Source organism: Gopherus evgoodei, chromosome 4 (genome assembly GCF_007399415.2).
Source record: "Gopherus evgoodei ecotype Sinaloan lineage chromosome 4, rGopEvg1_v1.p, whole genome shotgun sequence".
NCBI classification, from domain to species: domain Eukaryota; kingdom Metazoa; phylum Chordata; order Testudines; family Testudinidae; genus Gopherus; species Gopherus evgoodei.
The window spans coordinates 143,096,318-143,119,693 of record NC_044325.1 but is presented as its reverse complement, the minus strand read 5'-3'; the positions used below and the strand labels follow the sequence as shown (position 1 = coordinate 143,119,693).

At 46.7% G+C, this 23,376-nt stretch overlaps 2 protein-coding genes across 9 annotated transcripts in view; one reads left to right on the top strand and one right to left on the bottom strand.

Moving 5' to 3' along the window:
- Window positions 1-913, bottom strand: part of RHEX (regulator of hemoglobinization and erythroid cell expansion) — a 31,549-nt gene extending 30,636 nt beyond the window's left edge. For all 8 annotated transcript variants that reach the window (XM_030561606.1, XM_030561611.1, XM_030561608.1 and 5 more), the window contains exon 1: window positions 674-913. Coding sequence is in view for 1 of the 8 variants with exons in the window: in XM_030561618.1 (XP_030417478.1) it covers window positions 674-844 (171 nt within the window). In the remaining 7 variants the exon portion in view is untranslated. The remainder of the gene's footprint in view (window positions 1-673) is intronic.
- Window positions 914-6,468: 5,555 nt separating this feature from the next.
- Window positions 6,469-18,726, top strand: CTSE (cathepsin E). Its single transcript, XM_030561602.1, has 9 exons — window positions 6,469-6,575; window positions 8,910-9,063; window positions 9,970-10,087; window positions 12,197-12,315; window positions 13,109-13,308; window positions 13,686-13,808; window positions 15,147-15,288; window positions 16,399-16,497; window positions 17,170-18,726. The coding sequence occupies exons 1-9, from the start codon at window positions 6,520-6,522 to the stop codon at window positions 17,332-17,334; spliced, it is 1,176 nt and encodes a 391-aa protein (XP_030417462.1). The 5' UTR covers window positions 6,469-6,519; the 3' UTR covers window positions 17,335-18,726.
- The last annotated feature ends 4,650 nt before the right edge of the window (window positions 18,727-23,376 follow it).

Below are 23,376 nucleotides of genomic sequence, written 5' to 3'. Positions count from 1 at the left end.
TCAGTTATTTCAGTGCTATAATATAGGATCTGGAAAACACCCTATAAACCAGATAAAGGATAATAATAAACTGCTTTAATAATTTAATTAGAATGATCTTGGCATCAAGAAAAAAATTCCACTTCAATCATATGTGGAGGCTTATTTGATCATTACCATTTTTATAAAACACTCACTGCGGCTTAATGAGATGGCTATTCTATGCTAAACAAGCCTCAGTTGTTTTGGAAGAGTTCATCAGTTCCAGCAGGGCAGCACACAATTGTCCCTCCTGCAAAGCTGATTATTCTCAAAGAACAGGCTTTAATTACACTGACTGGTATTTTAAAATGAACACTGTACATTTTCATACAGTTTATCTATGCTAATTGAACATTAACTTTTAAAATCAGTTTAGAGACTGTAAAACACTGAAAATATGTTTCCTTCTCGCAGTTTCCGTTGCATCATTTACTCAGTGAGTCTAATCCAGCAGTTCTGACAGGCACAGAACTCCCATTGCTCTGTGTCCTTTACACCATGGTCATTTACACCAGCACCCGTGCAAAGTGCAAAGTAAGATGCTACCACATCAGAATGGTAGCAGTTTACACCCACTGGTGTGGATCACTTCTCCACAGAGAACTGGGTATTTTTGTCTGTGTAAAGAATGCAGGATCGCCATCATGTTTACCTGATTTCGGAGCCAGCAGTAGCAGCCGCAGCATTGCAGGAGAATCCTCTGACACTGGAAAGGTTGTGCAAACCATATTCGTGCAGAAGACTCTCGCTCAGGCTGTTTATTGTCTCCACAGCTCTTTCTCATGCCCCCTTTTCCTGCAGAGCCTTCACGCTTCCTCTGCATTCAGGCTCCGGTGAGGCACAAGCACAAGCTGAAACTGCCATTTCAAAGCGGCAATGAGAAGGGGCTCTGTCTGCAATACCTCTGAATGAAGCAGCAGCTGGAAAGAATGCTCTTTCGTCCACCTGTCGCATCCTGTCTGACATGTATATTGAGAGCTTTCTAGGACACAGACTGTCTTTTTTGTCACTTGTCTGCACAACAACCTAGCACAGTGGGATCCTGATGCTTGATTGGGCTTCTTATAAGCTTTTGTAATATAAACTACTAATTAGGAGTGGGCTTGTTATCTCCTGGAGACAGGCACAAGCCATGCAATGTGGACCCAGATTGCAAATACAACCAAAATATTGAGGTGTCTAGGTCCAGGGTTTTGGTTCGGCTGCATTACAAAGACAGCTGTGAAATTCACACACAGCACACTACTGGGTGGCAGCATGTGTAGCTACATGCCACAGTCAAAAGCGGGTTGTGTCCACACTGAGGTGTGTCGCTACGCAAGTCAGTGAAAGGCTCTGGCAGAGGGGAGGCGATAGTGAAAGGCTCTGAAGCAGCTGGAATCCTTCACTGTGGCAGGGAAAGGCTCAGGCAGCGGGAAGGCAGAGAGACCTGATCCTGATAAAAATAGCTTGTAGACATGGGAGGCACTGCTTGGGTGCGTAGAGAGCCATGTACCAAAAGGGTACAGATGTGTATTTACTCCACTCACCTGAGCAGTGCCTCACCGCCTGCTATTTATACCCATGCTAGGAGGCATGCAGTGTATGTATGCTACACACCACTATAAGGAGTGTACAGTGTACAGACACAGGCTCAGAGTTTGAATCAGGGTTTAGGCCAACATTCATTTTCACTTTTACATTTACACGTCTACCCTGTGCCGAGACATGGAGAATATGAGTTGTTGCAGTCCCTAGCTACCTTCAAATGGTAGCAGCTCATGCTGTTAGCTCTGGTTCAATCCCTGGTGTGCCATCAGACTCCAGTGGAAAAGTTTCCTAATGTTGATATGTCGTCCTACTGAGTTTCACAATCACTAGTAAAGAATGAGTCACAACGGTTCTTTACTTTCCATGGCCTCCGGAGAAGCACCTAGGCCTGGTCAAACTAGACCACTGATAGTCTGCTATCCCGTGCCCACCAGCGAGCATAGCCAGATACAGCAAAGAGAGCTGTAAATCCTCATAATAGATTGCATGTTGCAATGCAATAAATAGTGTGGGAGGAGAATTTCTCCCTGTCCCCAGCTGGTGACCAGACAGCAAAAGCATCTAGACAACTACATATCAATCAACACCAAAAGAGAAGAAAAGCAACAGGAGCCAAAAGCTTCTACGTTCCCCTCTGCAGACTGTTCTTCTCCAACTATCAGCTTAATTCAAGGAAGTCCAGTGGGTGTGTTACAGGTGTGTGTGTGTATGTGAGGCATGATGATCCCAATGGCGCCTTTGGGCCTTGAACTCTATGAATCTATAAATTTATACCTCTTCCCAGGGCACATCACAGGCTTGGCACAAATTCCCACTTCCTGGGAGACCACAAGAAGTGGAGAGTGGGAAGAGACGAAGGGAGCACATGGGAGAAGGGACAAGAGCAGTGAGAAGGGGTAGAGGTCTGAGATGTAGGCAAGGGGAGAGTCATGTAGTGACACAGGGGCGAGGATGAGAAGCCTGAATGTAATGTGGAACTGAAAAGTTGCAGATACAGTGAGACGTGGTCACCAGTGAGAACTGGGACCTTCAGCACCAAAAGCAAAGGCTCTTCAACTTGAAGCTAAAAAAGGACCTGTTAGCACTGAGTAAGTTACAAGCTATTAGAGTTGGCTACTAGATGGAAACAAATTCACATATGAGATGATTTATTACCTAAGAACCCAGGTATCCTAACTGTTCCTTGCTCTAACCAGTCCCCTGCTGCTACCATCAGACCTCACTGTCTCACTTGCAATTGAATAAAGAACCCCAGTCGATGTATCATAGAATCCAGGCAGGATTCAGTATGGACAAGTTTAACACAGTGCCATGGTCCCTTTCTCCAGGACAGTCAGATCGGGTGTAATAACTGAAATTCTTTTTCTGTTCCCACCAGGGCAATCGAGGGTGCCATCCCCACTCTGCCCTGCCTGGCGTTCCCAGGCTAGGACATAGTGCTGTTACTGAACCACACACTTGACTTCCCCTCCTTCCCACGCCAGGAACCTGACTCGAGCTCTTCCACACCTCAGCCTCCTGAAGCATAAAGTGTACTTTGGGGGGGTGTTCTTCCTTGTGTCAGGGCTGCTTGGTGCCACTCCACTGTAGCAAAGTGCCCCTAATGCCTGCTTACCTGGCCTGGGAAGATCACCCTTGCACAGGGGAGCTCTTGGTGGCAGAGCGCCACTGGGGAGGCTGTTGTGCCACCTTCTGTGTTGGCCCTGCAGCTAGGTTAGGAGGCATATATGGGAAAAAGAGAAGGTCACAGCGTCCCCTGAACCCTAGTGATTCTGGGGCCCTTGGGTCTGTTGGCAGCCAGTGTAACTTTCAGCAGCCCTCAAACTGTTCTAATTTATACTGGTGGGCCAGCCCTGTGCTCAACCTGTCCCCAAATCGGGGGAGCACGCAGTTAACGAAAAGTCATCTATTTCCACAAACTCCTGTCCTGAGCTACACTGTGCGCCCCTCCACCACAGCCAAGGATGAGAGTGGAGATTTCCCCAATATCTCATCTTCCTGTGCCAGACGACAGCTCTCAGCGCACAGCAAGCCCTGGGTCTAATTCCTAGACTGTTTCATCTGCCCATCGATTTTCCCTCTCCCTTTCCACTTGTCTTCAGAGGACACTGAAACAAACAAACCCAGCCGTGCTCAGAGGATTGTCTCCAATAGACTATACAGGTACATTAATGTCCTGCAGCAATGCATCAGTGCCTTTGAGAATAAGGAAAGACTTTCTCTCCCCTCTGTGGGTTAACTGTCAGGCATAGCTAGCCAATGGGACATAACACATTGGTGCTGTTAAACTCTGTCACAAAGCCCTCTCTCTGTCCAACAGTTTTACACACACACAGGGCCACCCAGAGTGGGGGGCAAGTGGGGCAATTTGTCCCAGGCCCCGCAAGCCCTGGCCTGGCAGCGGTCTGGGTCTTCAGTGGCATTTCAGCGGCGGGGGGCCCTTCAGTGCTGTCAAAGACACGGAGCAAATGAAGGGCCCCCCTCCGCCAAAATGCCACCGAAGACCCAGACCGCTGCCAGGTGAGTACAAGCGACGCAGCTCCCTCATTTTGCCCCAGGTCCCCTGAATCCTCTAGGCAGCCCTGGACACACAAGCTTGAGTGTGGGTACAGGACACCACTGGTGTCACTGAAGTTTGCTGAAAAATCAAAGCCATATGGGAAGCAATACAACCCAGCAGAACACAGCTTTACTTTGCATAGCGGCTTCCATGCAAACTGCATCACGAGGTGCTTTGAGTTCAGTGCTTGAAGGCAGTAGGTGGTAAATAACTGCTAGACTGCAGTGCCAATTCTTCAGTTTCATGATCCTCACCTCCCAAGCTACAGCTTACAGGTCAGCACACAAAGGATGATAACACAAAGCACAGGAAACGTCAGTTACACAAAGCACAGGAAATGTCGGTTACAGAGCTGGTCAACTAACCAACCAACAAACAAACAAAAAAAAAAACACTTTCCCCCCAAATAGCTTTTTTATTTAAAAAAAATTATCATGGGACAAAATTAGTTTCTGCTGAAATGTTTTGGTGTTTTGACAGAAAACAGAAACAAACATTTTCCAGTTTTGTTTTTTTCCATGTTGCCACTGGAGAAGGGGGCATGGGGAAAGGAAAGGGGAAAGGGAAGAGGAAAGGGTTCAGAGAGGATGAAAAAAGTGAACATTTTTCTTTTCAGGGGGAGGAGAAACTTTTTTCTCAAAAAATAATCACTATTTCTTGACTAGTAATTTCCCCACCTGCTCTGAAGGTGGCAGGCCTGTCCCATCGCTGTACTTCGTGTACCAAGAAACCCTGAAGTGGGGAAGGGTGGAGGTAACTGACTCTGTGAGGAATCCCCATCAGCCTCTCAGGCCAGATGACTGCAGATCTAAAGGAAAGGGGGATGGAGAGGTGTGTAGGGTGACCAGATGTCCCGATTTTTGGGTCTCTTTCTTATATAGCCTCCTATTATTCCCCACCCCCGTCCCAATTTTTCACATTGCTGTCTGGTCACCCTATAGGTGTGAGACAAGATCCCATCAAGGATGAGAAGGGGGATGGTTTCCCTTCTGGGAAGATTGAGACAGACATCTTCTCTAGCGCCAGAAATGTATGAGTGAAAATCTAGAGTGGGGAGGGGAGTTTCCACCAGGTCATTTAATTCCCTGCCTCAGGGCTTGTCTACATCACAAAGTTGCAGCGCTGGTGAGGGGGTTACAGCGCTGCAACTTAGGAGGTGTACACATCTGCAGGGCATCACCAGCGCTGCAACTCCCTGTTTGCAGCGCTGGCTGTACTCCCGTTTTGTCTCGGGTGTAGAGGATCCAGCGCTGGTGATCCAGCGCTGGTAATCAAGTGTAGACACTTACCAGCGCTTTTCTTGACCTCCGTGGAATAAGCAGGTATCCCAGCATACCTGAGGAAGCCTCTCTGGTAATCAAGCAGGTCTCCTTCCCTGCGGTTTGCTCTCGCGTTCCCCGAATCCCCGAGCAAGCAGGTCTCCTTCCCTGCGGTTTGCAGGGGGGTTCGGGGAACGCGAGAGCAAACCGGGGCGAAGCTGGTCTCCTTCCCCGGTTTGCTCTCGCGTTCCCCGAACCCCCCTTGAAGCCGCCCAACAGCGCTGCAGTGTGGCCACATCTAACACCACTTGCAGCGCTGGTTGCTGTAAGTGTGGCCACTCTGCAGGGCTGGCCCTATACAGCTGTACTAATACAGCTGTAACAACCAGCGCTGCAAAATTGTAGATGTAGACATACCCTCAGACACTGCCTCATGGGAGCTGGCAGAGACATCTGTGGGTGGTGATGGAGAAGTGAAAGTGGGGAGAAAACAGGCAAATGAAGACAGCAACAACTGGAGGGTATATAAGGGGCCTGCACTTAACCTTGGGGTGTGTGTGTTAAGGAATGGACCCTCCCAGCTAGCAATTTAGGGCTGGTATGGGGGGCAAATCCCACCATCATTGTTTGTCTGACAGAAGCGCCTAGAGACTCCAGCTGAGCTTCAGGGCCCAGTGTGCTCAGTGGTGTATGCACATATAGTAAGAGACAACCCCTGCCTTGAATATCTAACAGTTTAATAGACAAAGGCTGGGAAAGGAAGGATTACTATCCCATTTTACAGACGAGGGGACTGAATCACAGAGAGATTCAGAGCAACATCTTCTGTTCTACCGCAAGACCATGCTACCTCTCCAACACTGATGGAAGGGTTCCAGAGAAACCCCGTTAATTCAGGCTGGGGGAGAGTCCCCTGCTAATGGGTGAAACTCCCATCTCAGAGAACAATCTGGCTCTGTGTGTTTCAGCTCCTGTCGCCAGGACTGAGTGTGTGCACAGTGATTCAGTGTTGACATTCAGAAGAGCCTTATCGCAGGGCTCTGATCCTTTGGGGCTGGGCTGTTCCGGCTGCTATAAGGGCAAAACTTTTGTTCAGTTCCCACAAGTTAGAGAGAGCGGCTGAGTGAGCATTAGAGCTGAGCCTCCAGTATGAAGTGGCCGATCCTTTTGATGCTTTGCCTTTGGCTGGCCAATGGGTTGCAAAGGTAAGCAGGCTTCCTTTGCCTTTCCTCATTTCTCTGGGCACCCAGGCGACAGCAGCTCTAGGGTCAAGGCTTGCAGTGAGGTCATTCCTGAGGACTCGTGGAATTGTGGCAATGGTGAACGTTAAAACAAACAGCAGCCAGAACCGTGTGCCCAGGCTTTAAACAGCACCAGACAATATTGCTGGGTGGGGACGGGTAGGCAGGTTGGGTAACATGATGCTCATGAAACAGAGGGGGAGAGGAGCACCAGTCAGACCCAGCTTTGTAGGGACCAAGCAGGGTTTCCGTTCTCATCAGAATATCTCCTCAATGGCTGGCGAGATGGCTCCAGCGGATGGAGAGAGAGGCTGGGGACCTGACTCAGAGGAGATGGTGGGTTAATAGGAATTACCTGTTGGTAAATGGGTGTAAGAGTGTCTACATAGATGTAATTCACTTGTGAAGGAGTCAGCAAAGAAGGATGTACCAACTGCCAGGAGCAGGGACCAGGCATAAAGTCTACTACAGTGTTTTAACATTGACTTACACCTGCTTCCAACTTCTCAGCTAGTAAGCGATAACAATTTAGACTCCTTCACCTTCGCTTACCTCTGGCTAAATTACAACTCACCTCCGCACTTCATTGAAAGATTCAGGACTGCTGGGTTCTAGTTCGCTCACTCCTTTGGTTCTCAGATACAGGGCTGGCTCTAGGCACCGGCATTCCAAGCATGTGCTTGGGGCAGCACTTTTCAAGGGGCGGCACTCCGAGTTTTTTTTTTGCTTGGTGCGGCAAAAAGCCTGGAGCCGGCTCTGCTCAGATATAAAGCAGGGATAACATCACTTCCTGGGAGGTCACGGTTGAGAGTCTACACTGATGAGCATTTTAAAACACACTTTGGGGCTCTCAACTGAGCACTGCCCAGGAAGTGAAAAGAATCATTATTTGGTTGTAGCCGTTAGCATCAGTGGGCAAAATGGATCTGGATTTCTCAACACTAACAGACAATCTCTGTGCTGATCTACTCCCCATGCAAACTCACTGGAGTCAAAGGGACAAACCATGGTGCCACTGAAGTCAATGGGTTTGGAGAGAGTGTAAATCAGAGAATAACTAGCCCCCTGAGCAAAGGACTAATTTACTATTCATATTGTGATCACACCTAGAAGCCTCAGTCCTCTCCAAACAGCGGCTCAATGTGCAGCAGGCAGTCAAAAAAGCAATCAGAACATTGGGAATCATTAGGAAAGGAATAGATAAGAAGATATAGTGGCATTATGACATTTTCTACAAATCCATGGCACACCTGCATCTTTAATACTGCGTGCAGTTCGAGTTGCCGCCATATCAAAAGAAGATATATTAGAACTGGAAAAAATACAGAGAAGGGCAACAGAAATTATTAGAGTATGAACTAGCTTCCAAATGAGGAGAAATTAGAAAGACTGCAACTATTCAGTTTAGAAAAGAAATGACTAAGAGGGGATCTGATAGAGATCTATAAAGTCATGCCTGGTATAGAGAAAGTGCATAGGAAGTGTTATTTACCCTTTCACATAACACATAAATCAAGGGTCACCCAATGAAGTTAATAGGCAGCACCTTTAAAACAAACATAAGGAAGTTTGTTTTAGTATTTGTTCATACAACGCCCAGGAACTCGTTGCCGGGGGATGTTGTGAAGGCCAAAAGTATATCTGAGTTTAAAAAAGAATTAGGTAAGTTCACACAGGATAAGTCCATCAATGGCTCTTAGCCAAGATGGTCAGGGATGCAACCCTATGCTCTGGGTGTTCCTAAAACTCTGACTGCCAGAAGCCGAGACTGGAAGATGGACAGTACATGGATAACTTGATAATTTCCCAGGTCTATTCATTCCCTCTGAAGCATCTGGCACCATCTACTGCTGGAAAACAGGATACAGGGCTACATGGACCATTGGTCTAGAGTGACCAGACAGCAAATGTGAAAAATTGGGACAGGGGGTGGCAGGTAATGGGAGCCTATATAAGAAAAAGACCCAAAAATTGGGACTGTCCCTATAAAATCAGGACATCTGGTCACCCTACATTGGTCTGATCCAGTATAGCCATTCTTATGTAATGTCATAGACCAGGACCCCACTGTGCTGGGTGCAGTACAAAAAAAAAGAACAATAAAAAGGTCCCTTCCCCTAAAGGCTTACAATCTAAGTAAATACCACACACCAGTACATGTGTGCCTTTTATCAGATGCCATTCACTGGGTAGACAGGCCAATCCATCCTGTACTTCTGCAAGCCTTCTTTTAATTCGGGTTCCCTAGTTCCTGTTGCTCAGGACCATGTTTACTGGGCGAATGCCTTCTTTCCCCAGGGTGCCCCTGAGGAGACACAAATCCCTGCGGAAAATCCTGAGGGAGCATGGGCAGCTGTCCAAATTCTGGAAGGCCCAGAATCTGGACATGATCCAGTACACGGAAGACTGCTCCACTGTCCCAGAAACTGAGCCACTCATGAACTACCTGGATGTAAGTTAAGCAGCGAGGGGTGGGGGGTGAGGCAGCACTGGGGGCACTGCTTTGCAGAAATCACTGAAAAGCAACACAGAAAGCAGAGAGAGCACATTATTTTGCATGAATAGCCTTGAATGCCCTACATCTTGACCCTTTAGCTCAGCTCCTGTTAAACAGAGTCTGAGCAAAGCCAACAATAATACAATAGTGCACCACAGTTATCTGTCTGCCTGACTTTTTATTGGTCTTTTGTCCTGTAGATATGTGACTTGTGAATGTAATGTTGATCCCATACAAAGGTCTCCATTCAGTGTATCTCTCTCTCACACACACATACACACAAATCCCAATCTTGTGGGCATGAAGCTAGTAACAGTAGCCTAGAGCCAAGAACCAAAATCCCCTCCAAAACTAAAATACTGTCACACAAGTAGAGCAGGGTCCAAGCCAGAAGGGTTAGACCCAGAGACCAACTTTCCCAGTGTTGGGGGTATTTCCTGGACCTGAAGTCTTAGTCTGGCCTGTTATAGTGTCAGTGGCTGTGACATTTGGTTCTAAGCATTCCTAAAGTTCAGGACATGTTTGGATCTTTATGGGGATTCTGCTCAGGCCTGTTCCCATTCTTACTGATGCCCATGGGAAATAGGCCACTGAGATTGTCGGGAGTAGGACGGAGTCCACAATCATTGTTCATTTTCATTCTTGATTTGTTACCATTTTTCTAGGCTCTTGCTATATCTGGCTCCCGCTTTCCCCCTAGCATCATGCTGCAGTAACCTCAACATGGCATCAGCCATTCCAGAAACAAACTCAGCCCATTGCAAACATCCTTCCCATAGCTATCCCCCTGGAGCTTGGCTCTGCTGTGGTTTCCCATGGTGCCTATGCCTGACAAAGGCTGTTGCTTTGCTCTTTGTCTAGATGGAGTATTTTGGACAGATTTCTATTGGGACCCCTCCACAGAATTTCACAGTGTTATTCGACACTGGCTCCTCCAATCTTTGGGTTCCATCCATCTATTGTGTCAGCAAAGCCTGTGGTAAGTAGCAATTCCTCAGCTGCATATTGCTCCTGGACATTGGCTGGGGCAGAGCAGAGAGACTGGGCCTGATTCTCCACTCAGCACCAAAGTACATCACGAGAAAATCAAGTGAAGTCCGTGGAGTTAGACCACTGTAAATGTGGGGGAAAAGGGCAATCAGCCTTGAGGTGCTTAGAGAAACTCCCCTCTTCATGATCACCCTACTAGCTTCGCTGAGCCACTGCTTGGCAAATGCTCCAAAAGAGCACAATGTGAATGCACCAGCATGGAACCCAGATCATCTGCACTGAAATCAACCAATAGGAAAAAGGGATATAACAAAAATTGAAACCCTTTGTCATGCACACTGTGTGTTAGGGCCTAAAAAAAAACCTCTGTTTTGTTACAAGGTCATTGCATGTAACAGAGATGGTACTAGGCAGCTGTCCTGGAAACAGGTTAATCAAGACTGCAGCCTTAGTTCTGGGCAGCAGTCCTAGGAATTCAGCTTCATAGTACACTTCGTGCTGGTTCTGGGCAGCTGCAGCAGTGGTATTTTCCGGGTAATAGGCTGTGGTCAAGGATCTGGGCCAATGGTGCTGCAGCTTTCCGAAGTGGGTTGATCAGTAGGCAGGCTCCTAAGGAGTCAGATCATTGCACAACACACGTGTATTGTGCCTCAGAATTTCTGTCTTTGCCGGACACCAGATGAGGGAGAGATAGATTATTGGGACATCGTTCAGTTAATGTATAATTCCTTAGCAGCCAGGGAAAGGTCAAAGGAGCCTCAAAGGTTGTGTTGTTGTGTGTATGTGTGTGTGTGTGGGGGGGGGTTTGTCCGTTTTGTCTAATTATAGGCGTTGGCTCCACTCCCTATTAAGCCTCTCAGGTGGGCCTGGGATACTTACAGCTGATCTTGCGCAAGTGGCCCCTCTGATTCTGAGCGTCCAGCCATAAGGGTTGTCAGGCTGGACACCCAAAAATGGAGGGACCCCAAATCACTGAACAGTTTTCATAGTGTTGGCCCTAGTCATGACAACTTGGTGCAACATGAAACATTGAAAATATATTTATAAAGAACTGAGAATTGTGTGGAGAAATCACTTACTGGACTATGTGGAGACCAGGATTCCCTTTTACTCCAACCCACTGCTTAGCACAGGAAAGGAGTTAGGAAGGGAGGAGGAATAGGTGGCTTTATGTCACCTTTGCACTCAGTGTAGCCCATGACATAAATTAGAGCAGCCAAAGGACTGCTCTAATCTATACTCTGCTTCCAACAGCCTCCTCCTCCCTGAGGGCTAAGGGAAGCAAAAAATTCTCAGGAGTGCAGCTATTCTCTGTCTAAGCCTCCTACACTGGGGGTGGGACTGGAAGAGGAGCTGGCTTAGTGCTTTTCTGGTAGCAATACACCACCACCTGGGGGTATTCACCAGGGCCTGCTTCTACCCTCTTTTTACTACTCCTTTATGATCTCAGAGTGGAAGAGAGCATCAGGTCTAGGGTTTAAGTAGGTAAGTTACTTTCCCTCTCTTATGTCTCAATTTCCCCAGCTGTAAAATGGGAATAATAATACTGACTTCCCTATCTCACAGGAGTGTTGTGAGGATACATTAGTTAACTATTGCACAGTGATTTGAAAACTTAAAGTGCTATCAAGTTCTTGCAAGAATATATTTACTTGCAGCACTTTATGCAGCCATTAGATGACTCCATATCTAGCATGGAGTTCCATATGCGTATTGGTGCTTGGTAAACACAGAACAAAATGCTGGAACTCAAGCTCTGTGGAAACCCGTTTCTTTATGTCTACAAGTTGTAGCTGTTTTCTTTAATAAACCTCTCCTCTTTAAGACAAACTGTAACTAGATACATGACTGTGCCAAGAATTATTATTCTTTGTAATACAGAAAATACATCTCTAAATGCTCACATTTTGCTTGAGCTCTTTTATTTACAAGTCAACCTGACCATTCCATTGCGTAGAGTAATTTCAATTGCCTCATTTTTTTCTGTTTTTGGACAGCACCTAGCATAAAGGGGGTCCTAGTTCACAACTAGAGCTCCTAGTGCTACAGTAATGCAAGCAATAAATAGTAATAACAGTGGCATCTTGTTTTACTACAGCTGTGCATTCCAGATTTCACCCATCAGATTCCAGCACCTACAGCGAAGTTGGAACTCCCTTCTCAATTCAGTATGGGACTGGTAGTTTGTCGGGAATCATTGGATCAGATCAAGTCACTGTGAGCAGAGTTTGGTTTTCTTTTTAAATTTTAAGTTTTCTTTAGAAAGATTAAAAAGGTTCTACTCCCATTTTCTCTCCTGTCCATGGCCCTGTGATTGCAGGACATCATTTGGTCACCATGTGAGCCCATCTCCCATTGTTCTTTCCTAGTAGGGCACCATGACTGCAGAACCTTTCCTGGCTCAGCTCCCAAGGAAGTCAGTGGGAATGGAGGGCATTTCGCACTTCCAGGGAGGTGCTCAGAACATTGCAGGATTGGGTCCTCAGGGCATGCCTGTTGTAAATGAGTGGATTCCTCACCCCACTCTTGACACCACACACATACACACTTACAACTAAACCCCATTTATCCACCCCTTCTCTCCAAATTTGCCTTCATTCTTCATGAAAATAACCAAGACCCAAGGCAGGACTCAGCTTACAAACATGAGCATTAGTCCCCTAACTCTCTTCTGAGTGGGCTGATTAGAATTTCTACCTGCAGGAACCCCTGCGCTTCTCTTTAACTGGCTGCAGAGTAAACTTTGAACTTTTATGTGCTTGCTTGGAGCCAATGAGACACACCTAATCTAATTACCAAGATGAGTCAGCATAATAGCTTTGCACTTCACAACAAGGCCCTACAAGCTGAAAGCCTTCCTTTCCTGTTCTCTCCTGTTATGACACCATGACCTGGCCTCCAGAAGACCAAATTCTTCCTATTCTTTCCAGTTGTGACACCATAAGTGGCCTGCTGCTGAGCCTTCCGCTGAAAGGTCAGAAACAATAAGTAGCTTTTCTTTCCCCTCTAGGTTGAAGGTATCACTGTCAGCAACCAGCAGTTCGCAGAGAGCGTCAGCGAGCCAGGAAACACTTTTCTGGATGCTGAGTTTGATGGGATTCTTGGGCTGGCCTATCCATCGCTGGCAGTGGATGGGGTTACCCCTGTGTTTGATAACATGATGGCACAAAATCTAGTGGATCTGCCAATATTCTCGGTCTACATGAACAGGTGTGAACACGATTTTGTACAAAATGGGCTACGGCCTGATTGGCAGGCCTTGTTCTCAAGGGAACTGGGAAAGGCTGGGCCCAAAGAGGGCTGTTAAAACAGAAATGGGTTTTTTACTTAGATTGTAAGCTTTCTGGGGCAGAAGACTGCCTTTTTGTTCTGTTTGTACAACACCTGGCACAATGGGGTTCTGGCTCATGCCTGGGCCTCCCAGGCCTATCCCAATACAAAGAATGAACAAAAACATGAAGTATTTTGGGGAGAAAACTAATGGATTTCTGTAGTTTAAAGAGCTATGTGCACAGTAATAGGATTATATAATGTGAAATGCTTCTGCTAATGGAAAACCCGGATGTACCAAATCCTCTTTTCTCCAGGAACCCGGATTCCTCTGTTGGGGGAGAGCTAGTATTTGGTGGCTTTGATCCTTCTCATTTCAGCGGGACTCTGAACTGGGTGCCAGTCACTAAACAGGGATACTGGCAAATCCAATTAGACAAGTAAGTGTCTGTGTGGGGGTTCCCTGCAATGGCAGCTGTGGTGGGGGTGACACTGGGTGGGCATAGATTAGAAGTAAACTGTGTAACTGTTAAATCCTGTCAATTTACAACAGCAACAATCCGAAGCCACCCATCCCCTAAGCTACATGCACTCACCCAGGAGCTTGGTGCCATGATCAATCAGTGCACTAAGGGATTCACTTAGGGAAAAGGATGCTCCCAAACTTCCTGCCTTCTCTGGCTCTTGAGCAGAGATGAAGAATAGTCCTGTGCTTAGGACACTAGCCTGGGGTATGGAAGAAACAGTTCCCAGCTCTGTCACACACTCCCTGTGTGACCTTGAGCAAATTACGTTGTCTTCCGTACCCCGGTTCCCCATATATAAAGGGAAGGTAATAGTCCTTCCCTGCTTCCCAGAGGTGTTGTGAGGTGCCCAGATACAGAGACTGGGGGGGGTCACATGAGCACGTAACAGACAGAATTGCATCTTATGTTTTGAAAACCATGTCTGTCCTGAACTAGATTTTCCTACCATCTAGGGTCAGTTTTTAAAAAATGCTCAGCACCAGATTTCCACAGCACGCAGCCTCCAGGATGACACTGGTGGGCAGATTTTCAATAGCTCTCAGCACCCAACACGCCTGGGTCTTGCAAAAAGCTGGCTAACATTGGGGAATGAAAAGCAGAAATGTTTGCTCAAAAATAGACTTAAATAGCCCAATATACGTACCTTGTTGTTTCTTCATCTCTGCCTAGAAGCAATGTAATGTCCTAGGGGTTTGTCCAGAGACCTAAACCAAAGAAAATGTAAAATATTTAAGGAAAAGACTCACTCATATTTTATGTATATGATTTAAAGTAGCCACAAGAAACCAACTTTAATACAACCTGCAAGGCATACACATAACACACTTGCAAAGGGCAATTTATCCCCACCTAGTGGCTGGGCCAAACAGAGAAACAACAGCCTACTAACTTCTACCAACCAAGAAATTATTCCTTTAGCTGAAGTAATAGAGGCCTATGCTTTGATGCTGCAGGTCCTGAGTTCAGTTCCTGGTGATGACCAGTTTTTGTTTTATATAGACAGAAAGCAATTCTGCTAATCAGTTAATTGTGCTCTCCTATCTGAGTGCCTCGCAGACACCAGAGTAACCATCAAGCAAAGCCTCAGTACTTACTCTCTAATCACATGCACAATCTTATCAGACTGTCTCACTGACTCTGGACTGGTCACAGTTCTGATGTGCTCTCAACCATGTGCTGGGTTGGTGGGGAGAGGAATGCATTTCCTGTAGACCCTTTCGCCAATGCTTCTTCCATTTCCTTCTTCCCCAGCATACAGGTGGGTGGGACAGTTGCCTTCTGCGCAGAAGGATGCCAGGCGATAGTAGACACCGGGACCTCTCTCATCACAGGTCCTTCCAAAGAAATAAAAGAAATGCAAAATTATATCGGTGCAGTGCCCACGGATGGCGAGGTAAGCCAATGTGAGATGGGTGGATACCACATTTCCTGTATGCAGGAATTCTTGTCTGCCCATCCTAGATTTGCAACCAGGATATAACTCCTCAAATAAAATGTTACAGGAATATTTGAAGTTTGGCATCTCTGCTGGAGACAAGTAAAGGCTCAAGGTTTCAACAGGCCTGATCAGACCCATACAATATGTCAGCATACAGCCCCGGTAAAGAGATAAAGGCACTCACTATTGAAACCCTGCCTTTACCATTATGCCACTGAATATCACATGCTCATATCCTTGCTGCAAGTCCTAAGGCCTTAGAGACACACAGCCTTTCCTATATGTCACCTGGGGTCTCTGTATATAAACACTGCTGTCAAATTTCAATTAAAAACTGGATGTAGATAGCCTTCCCTGTCCCCTTAAAAGCTACAAGTACTCATGCTGGCCTCTTCTCTTTTGTGTAAAACAATTATTAATGTTGTAGGACTGCAGCATTTAGAGATTAACAATAAAGTGCCTATAGGTCCATGTGCTCACACAGGAGACAGCATGGCTTAGAGAACAGAGTCCTGGGTTGGGACCCAAGTAATGTACTTCTATCCTGACGCTCCTTTGCTGGGCATGGGCCTTACCCTCTCTGGGTCTCATCTGTAAGGGGCATTGGGTGTTGTAACAGCTTCCCACCCAATGCAGCATGATTCCCTGTTGTACATTTACCACCATCCAGCAGCAACTTAGTTCATTTTACATGAAATCAGGACTGTGTTTTTTCCCAGGGCTTGGGGTTGTTGTTTTTTCCAGAAGGCTCCTTCTGATAGAAGACCACTGACCCATGACATTCACCTCCATTGAGGGTATATTGATATACAGGTAGCATCACTACTAGCTAGAGGAAAGCTGGCTTGGGCACGCCTACTTGAGCTGGAATCACACCTCTGAGCTTCATGCCTACCCCTAATCCATACACCTGCCAGTAACAAGTCAAATGACTAGCTCCCAGGGTCAGCTGCTTGGGAAGGGGAGAGCTGTATTAGGCTTCCTGGCCTTTGGGGTCAGCACGCAAGGTAAGCCGTCCCTGCAGCCTGCCCTTTGCCAATCTGTGTCATGTCTGTCACTTTGCAGTACGCCGTGGAATGCAGCAACCTGAATGTGATGCCTGATGTTACCTTCACTATCAATGGGATCCCATACACGCTCAGTCCCCAAGCCTACACCCTCATGGTACAAGCTTCTTCTTATTCTGAAACTGGCATGACAGCACGTGTCGCCACTTTCCCTTGTAGGCTTATGCGCAATCCAGCCTTGAGATGCGGGCTGCGCTAAATGCAGTCCCATTTTCAGCTCAGATAGGAAATTGGGAAGCACAAGAGAGCCTCCAGCCTCTGTTTAACGTTCACAAGATCAATTGCTGTTCTGTAACAGTTCTTAGGGTTGGCTCCAGGCACCAGTCGAGGAAGCAGCACATTCTAAGGGGCGGCATTCCAGCTATTCAGGGGGCGGCAGTATGTCGGCCTTTTTTTTTTTTTTTTGCTTGGGGCAGCAAAAAAGGTAGAGCCAGCCCCGACAGTTCAGACTATGAAAGGGGCAATAGGGAGTGTGGTCTAAGAGTTAGCTCAGGGTGGTGGGAGTCAGGACTCCTGGGTTCTGTTCCCAGCTCTGGGAGAAGCATTGGAGGATAGGCACTATATGTCCTGGAATCTATTCCCAGCATTGAGTTGGTGGAGGTCAGGTGGTTATAGCAAAGCAACTGGGAGGCAGGAGTCTTAGAAAAAGCTCTCAAGGGGGGTGTGTGGTTTGAGTACTGGGCTGGGAGTTAGAATTCCTGCACTTTCTTCCTGGCCTTTCTAGAAAGGTGGGATTTGTTCTCAAATTCGCAATTCCTCTTCCCCTTAGGAGAATAGTGATGGCATGGCATTCTGCACCAGCGGCTTCCAGGGGCTGAACATGCAACCACCGGCTGGGCCACTCTGGATTCTGGGTGATGTTTTCATTGGCCAGTTTTACTCTGTCTTTGACCGTGGAAATAACAGAGTTGGGCTGGCACCAGTTGTCCCTTAAGGCAGTGTCTCCTAATGGTCAGAGTAAGGCTGTGGGAGTCAGTGTAGAGCTTGGTTCTATTCTTGGCTCTGCCGCTGTGTGACTTTGGGCAAGTAACATCATGCATCTTTGTGCCTCAATTTCCCCACTTGTAAACAGGGATAATCATACTGACCTCCTTTGTAAAATGCCTTGGGATCCTTGGCTGAAAAGCACTACAGAAACGCAAAGTTTAGCAGGAGGCATTTGTGTGACCAATACAAAAATGTCTTTGGTAACTTTGTTAAAGCCAGTTTACAGATTTTGATTTTACCCTTGAATCAGTGGAGATTTTCATCAAATAAAAAGAGGATTTCAATTCTCGTTTCACATCTAAAGTTGCAACAATCAAACTGAATTAGATTTGGAAACTACTGCAGAAAACATGGCTGGCTTTGGTAGGCTGAATTGTGCACGGTGCCATCACCCTTTACCCCCATGAATTAAAAGCTATAGATATGCTGGAAATAATACCTCATGGGTGTCTCTGTATTAGCAGCATCTTCATTGGACTGGGAAGAATTTTGACTGTGCAGGAGGATATGGTGGCCAAAGCTATCTCAACTGAGGAAGAAGTCTTTTTGTTATGTTGTCTGATTGTCTTTAGGCTGCAATTTTCAAATGAGCCCAAGAGACTTAGAAGCATAAGTTCTACTGAAAAATCAGTAGGAGTTGAGTTTCTACCTCTCTGAGGTACTTTTGAAAAATCTTGCTTTTGAAAACCCTTAATGGTCACATTCTGTGGTAAGGGGCAGAGCTAGATGGAATGTTCCGAATGAAAACCTGATACTTCAGACAGTTTTGCCGAGGTTAGTGAACACCTAGGCAAAATGTGGAACAAGCCTGAAGTGATCCTGGGGTGTTTATGCTTTGCAAGGTGCCCACTCAACTGGTGCTTCCCAGAGACTTTTGCTCTGAGTGTCTGGGTTATTTCCTGAGATGTAGGGAGGGTGCACGCACTTTCAGAATGAGAGCGGGTAAGGAAAGCTTTGGGCCAATCTCCTCCAACAGACAGCACTGCAGTTGGCACAGCTGGAAAGATGGGTTCTAAAATGGGCAGCACTCTGTAAAAAAAAAAAAAAAAAAAAAAAGGCAACTGTTGTCAAAATCTGTGTGTGTTAGGGGTCAGCCTGCCACTCACAATGGTGTCTGGAGCATGTGACTTGTTAACGGTGAGCATAGGTCTTAGAGAATACATGTGAGTGAATTTAGCACCCACAGCTCACACATGATGTATCTTGAGAAATGCATGTAAGTCAGCAGAAAAGGGAAGAGAGGGGAGGGATATTATTAGCCATGTGTCTTTTCTGAGATTTTCACTCTTGTGTGGAAACAACCCCATTTAACTAATAGCCAGCACAAACTGACACAGCATTAAACCCCATGTCAGTACATCCTAAAGATGGAGGATATCCAAGAGCAGAATTAGACATGGTGGATATTAGACATGAGCCTGAACCAACCCCCTGGATCCAGACACCTGTGAACTTTGGAGACATTTGTATCTGGGACCAAACTTTGCAGCTGATCCCAATCTTCAAAATGGGCTAAACCTAAAGGCTGGATGGGAACACTTCAAAGTGTGGGGAGAGTTTGGATCTGAACCATGCAGCTTAGGCTCGCTGCTCATGTACGTGAAGTGATCAAAACCACACTGGAAGGGTGTGCCTATCTTGTTCAAATACAGTGGTTGTGTTGCTATCAAACTCATTTGTCATTGTTTCTATTAACCACAATTCATTCCTGCACTCACTCTACTGCTAGTGGTACTTTGTCCAGGCACATTGCTAAATAAGGTACCATAAAAGGCCATGCAACCATGTCTTCTAACATTGCTAGCTACAAATCCTGATTAGCATCCAGAGACATTTGTTTCCCTCCTAAACAAGAGTTACCAGGCATAACTCCACCACAAATGGCAAGAGGCAGCAGCTGAAAGTTGCTTCGTATTGAAGATCTCAAGCTCTATACTGTACAGTGGGATTGATTTCCCCATATCGTACTTACCCACACAGTACTGTGGCTGAAGAAGCACTACCCAGACAAGCATCCAGCAAGAACCAAGAGATGGGATGCCCTAAACCCATTAATTAGAACCTTTTGGAGCATTGAGGTTTGTCTCCTATTCCAGTGGGGTGGGCGGTGGGGAGAGAGAGAGAGAGAGAGAGAGGGAGACTCTCATAGGCATCCCTATTTTTCCTCTGAAAGGTTCACAGAAATATAGATGTTAATGCTGCTATGGCCCTGGGTGCCCTAGAAACACAGAGGAGGAGACCCGTGTGGTCCTACTCAGTCCCTCTTATCCAGTAATGCAAGATTGTTCCCCATAGCTCATTTCTCAGTGTGTTGCCCCAGTAAGCTTTGGCTAGTCCAAGCAATGGTGCTTCCACCTTTTCCCCTAGGAGTACTGGTGATTGAATAATGAGTTGTGAAAATATGAATGGCGATTTTACCCCTTTTTCTCCTGCAGTTCTCCATGAGGAAGTGTTTCTTTTATTCCACCAGCTCCATTGAGAGATTGTTGCAGCACTTGGAACAAATCACTGTCAGGAAACTTTCCCTGATACTTAGGAAAAAAAAAAGTTCCTTTTCTTATCCCTTGTTGACCTGTGCACACTACACTAAATAATTCCTTCCCTTCCAATCTATGCCTTTTCTTCTCCATTGTAGTTCTACTGATGGGAACTGTATGGTAGACAGGGCTGAGGCAGCTGCCAACTTTTCAATCATCATGTCTACTAGACCTGCTCTGAAGCAGGGTCAGATGGTATGGAGTGGTGGGACTTCTCCAAAGCACTGAGGGCTGGCCTAATTTTGGTCCCATTGAACTCAATGGTGACACTTCCATTGATTTCAATGGAAGCGAAATAGGTCAACGAGTACTTGAGACATTCCCATCCCATGGTGGTTAAAACACCATCTACCCATGTATACCAGAGCTACCGTGATTGCTACCACTGGCAGAGTGGCAGTGGTGGAAAATTTTAAGAAGAGACTAGAATGGAGATAGCCCTTGGTTGAGAGCTCAGCTGATGGTGATGGGCATGGAACAGCATTCACTTTGCACTTCCCATCAGTACTCAGCCCAAGCTGGGGAAGCTAATGATGCAAACAGCGGTCCAAATTCAGTGATGAATCCTGGCCATGTGCCACCTGAGGCACGTTGCATGTACACTAAGAGGACAGCCTAATGGTGTAGGTATCTCATGAAAAAAAATCTCTCTTTGCGACTTCTGTGGCCCCCATTGTATCTCAGCATCTCACAAGCTTTCCTGTGTTTATTCTCATAACACCCCTGTGAAGTAGGGCAGTGCTATTATCCCCATTGTACAGATGGAAAGCAATGGAAGTTAGAAGCCAAAATCTCTTTGTTGGTCAGGGCCTTTGTAACTCGTCCAAAGTCACATAAGGAGTCTGTGACAGAGTAGAAAGTTGACATTGGATCCCCTGAGGTGTAGCCTTACACCCTAACCACTGTACCAGCCTTCCTCACTAGCTCCCTAGAAACACCCGTCATGTTTTAGAGAGGTTGTTCTCCACCGTCCTGCAACTGACTTAGTTATTAAGCCACACCCACAAAGATGGTCATAATCAGCTGAAGAGGTCCTTCAAATGAGTCACATTGCGGGATACTCAGAGAAAGGATGGGGAAGGCAGCAGAGTCTGGTAGGTCACCACTGGTAGGAGTTAGACCAGGCAGGAGGATGTTGAGAAGCAGAAGTGAGAGCTGGAGCCACAACTGTTCAGCGCTCCCTGAGTCACTTCAGATTAGTACATAGTGAACATCCCAACATTTGAAAGGAGAAGTAACTGGAGGGTGAATTGCTATTGGCTCCTAGGCTGTGAAGCAATCCCAGCCATGAGGCATGTTGCAGTGATTGCCCTCAGATCCTGGGATGGAAATGGATCCATCAGCTGACTCTAGGCAAAACATGTCCATTCAGCTCAGCATGGCTGAGCATGTGAACTGCAAAGGGACCAGAAGTAGCCACAGAAAGGGTCAAAGAGAGCCTGACCAGGAGAGGCTTGGGGATAGTTTACTACTGGAATATCTAGCTGCCAGGTTTTTGCTGGTGAAATGGTGATGGTCAGAGAGCAAGGCCTGAGGAGGAGAAGGAGAAGGAGGAAGGTCAGCACTGAAAAGGTAGACTTGGGAAAGGAAGACTCCAGAGCTTTGGGAAAGGATGTGGTGAAATGCTAGGGCCTAGCAAGGCAACTGTAGGGATTTAGGACCTAATCCAAAGGCCTCACTCTTTCCATTGGCAGTAATGGGCTTTGGATCAGGACTTTAGGGCACAACCTAAGGCCAGGGCAACTTTGGGAGCAGATGAGAGAGAACACCACCACCACCACCTGCCAGAGGAGAGTTCTCTAGAGTGCAGGAGGGTGCCAGCTAAATCCTGCCTTGGGTGCCATAAGCCCATAACATGCTGCATCATCTGCTGCGTGCACATGCCACGCTCTGGACTGGCATCGTTTTAAAAGCATGTGTTGTGTCCTTTGCTGTTTACAGAACAAGAACAATGTGACGAGCCCACAGGGGCACAGTTAGGCCCCACGTCACCATTCACAAGCATGCCAGGCCTAGCAATAGGCATATTGCCTTTCCGATTGGTTTCTGTTAGCTTCTAAACAATAGAACACAGTGATCGCCAATAGCTCACAAACTATTTAAGGAGTTGCTACTCGATTCCTGTATAGCATAGCATGGCCATGTAACAAGAAGCAAGGGCACACCTTCGATCTGCGTGAACAAAGGGTAAACTACTCTGATTGCTTAGTGGGTGGGTGCCAGATTGGGAGGGTGCCAGACTCTGCAGGACTGGACTGAATCCCACGCTGAGTAATTTCCCAGTTCTGTCTAATCTTTAATGTATTTTATTTACTCTTGTAATGCCTGGGAGGGGGACGGTGCTATCACTCCATTGCACAGATGTGGAATGGAGGCACAGAGAGACTTCACAAGTTTCCCAAGGACACACAGAGAGTCTGAGGGACAGCCTGTAATTGAACCTGAGTTCCGGCCTAGCACCCTACCCCTTGGAACACCCTTCTTCTCTATCGCTGCCCGGGCTCTCCTCAGTCCCTCTTGGCTCATTTTAACTCTTTTCGATTTCTTGTTGTTCGAGGAAAAAAGAAACCACCTTGCTGAGTCTGTTTCTTTTTTTCTGTTGAGTCATGCGACAGTCACGCTGGTGGTGAAATTGCTGAACTTCCTGAGCCAAGTAGTAGTACCCCTTTATGGGGAACTCTGATCGCTGTGTGTAAAAAAGCTGAGCACATGCTTTTTGGGAGAGTCAGTGCCTGTAAAAGAGACTTCCAGCTTGGTTGGCAGCATGGTTAGGCCACTGCTAGGCTAGGAAAAACTGGACCTGTAATTCCCCACCTCTGGGAGCGGTAGAACAGGCTAGATCAGGTGTTTTATTGCTGTGCTGTCTGCCTCAACCTTGACTCCATTCCTCAGGATGAAGAGAAGGATCTCCAGTCAGACAGGCCCCCAAACTATACTTTTTGAGGAGGAAAAACCCTTCACGATGAACCTGATCCAAAGCCCACTGGCATCAATGGAAAGTCTTTCATTGACATCAACAGCTATGGATCAGGCCCTTTAAGGGGATTCCTGCTAGAATGAGGGACAGGGATTTTGTCTCTTCCTTTGAAGCAGTGGGGTTGGCCACATGCTGAGTAATAACAACATGAGAGCAATCCAGGTTTCTAAAACTAAACTGGCTCTTCGTTAAGAGAACGGGTTACAGAGGTGGTGCAACTACAGCTAGCATTCCAGTCATGTGCACACTGACTGGCTTCCTGGTAACTCTTCCTTCCAAGTTCCATGCAGGTTGCTCAATCCACTGTCAGAGGCAAAATACTGGACTAGATGCCACAGGCCTGATCCAAACTGGGAATGCCCAAAGTATCTGCAAGAGTCACTTGCAAGCAGTGAACTTCTCCTGCCACAAACGTGTGCTTTCCCCAGATTTAACAAAGAGTACAGGGTGCCTTCCCCTGGCCTGTGCATGACTC

Coding starts and splice junctions, on each gene's coding strand:
- CTSE (XM_030561602.1), top strand. CDS start 6,520: ATGAAGTGGCCGATCCTTTTGATGCTTTGCCTTTGGCTGGCCAATGGG. Junction 13,309..13,685: donor TTCTCGGTCTACATGAACAG/GTGTGAACACGA, acceptor TCTTTTCTCCAG/GAACCCGGATTCCTCTGTTG. Junction 13,809..15,146: donor TGGCAAATCCAATTAGACAA/GTAAGTGTCTGT, acceptor CTTCTTCCCCAG/CATACAGGTGGGTGGGACAG.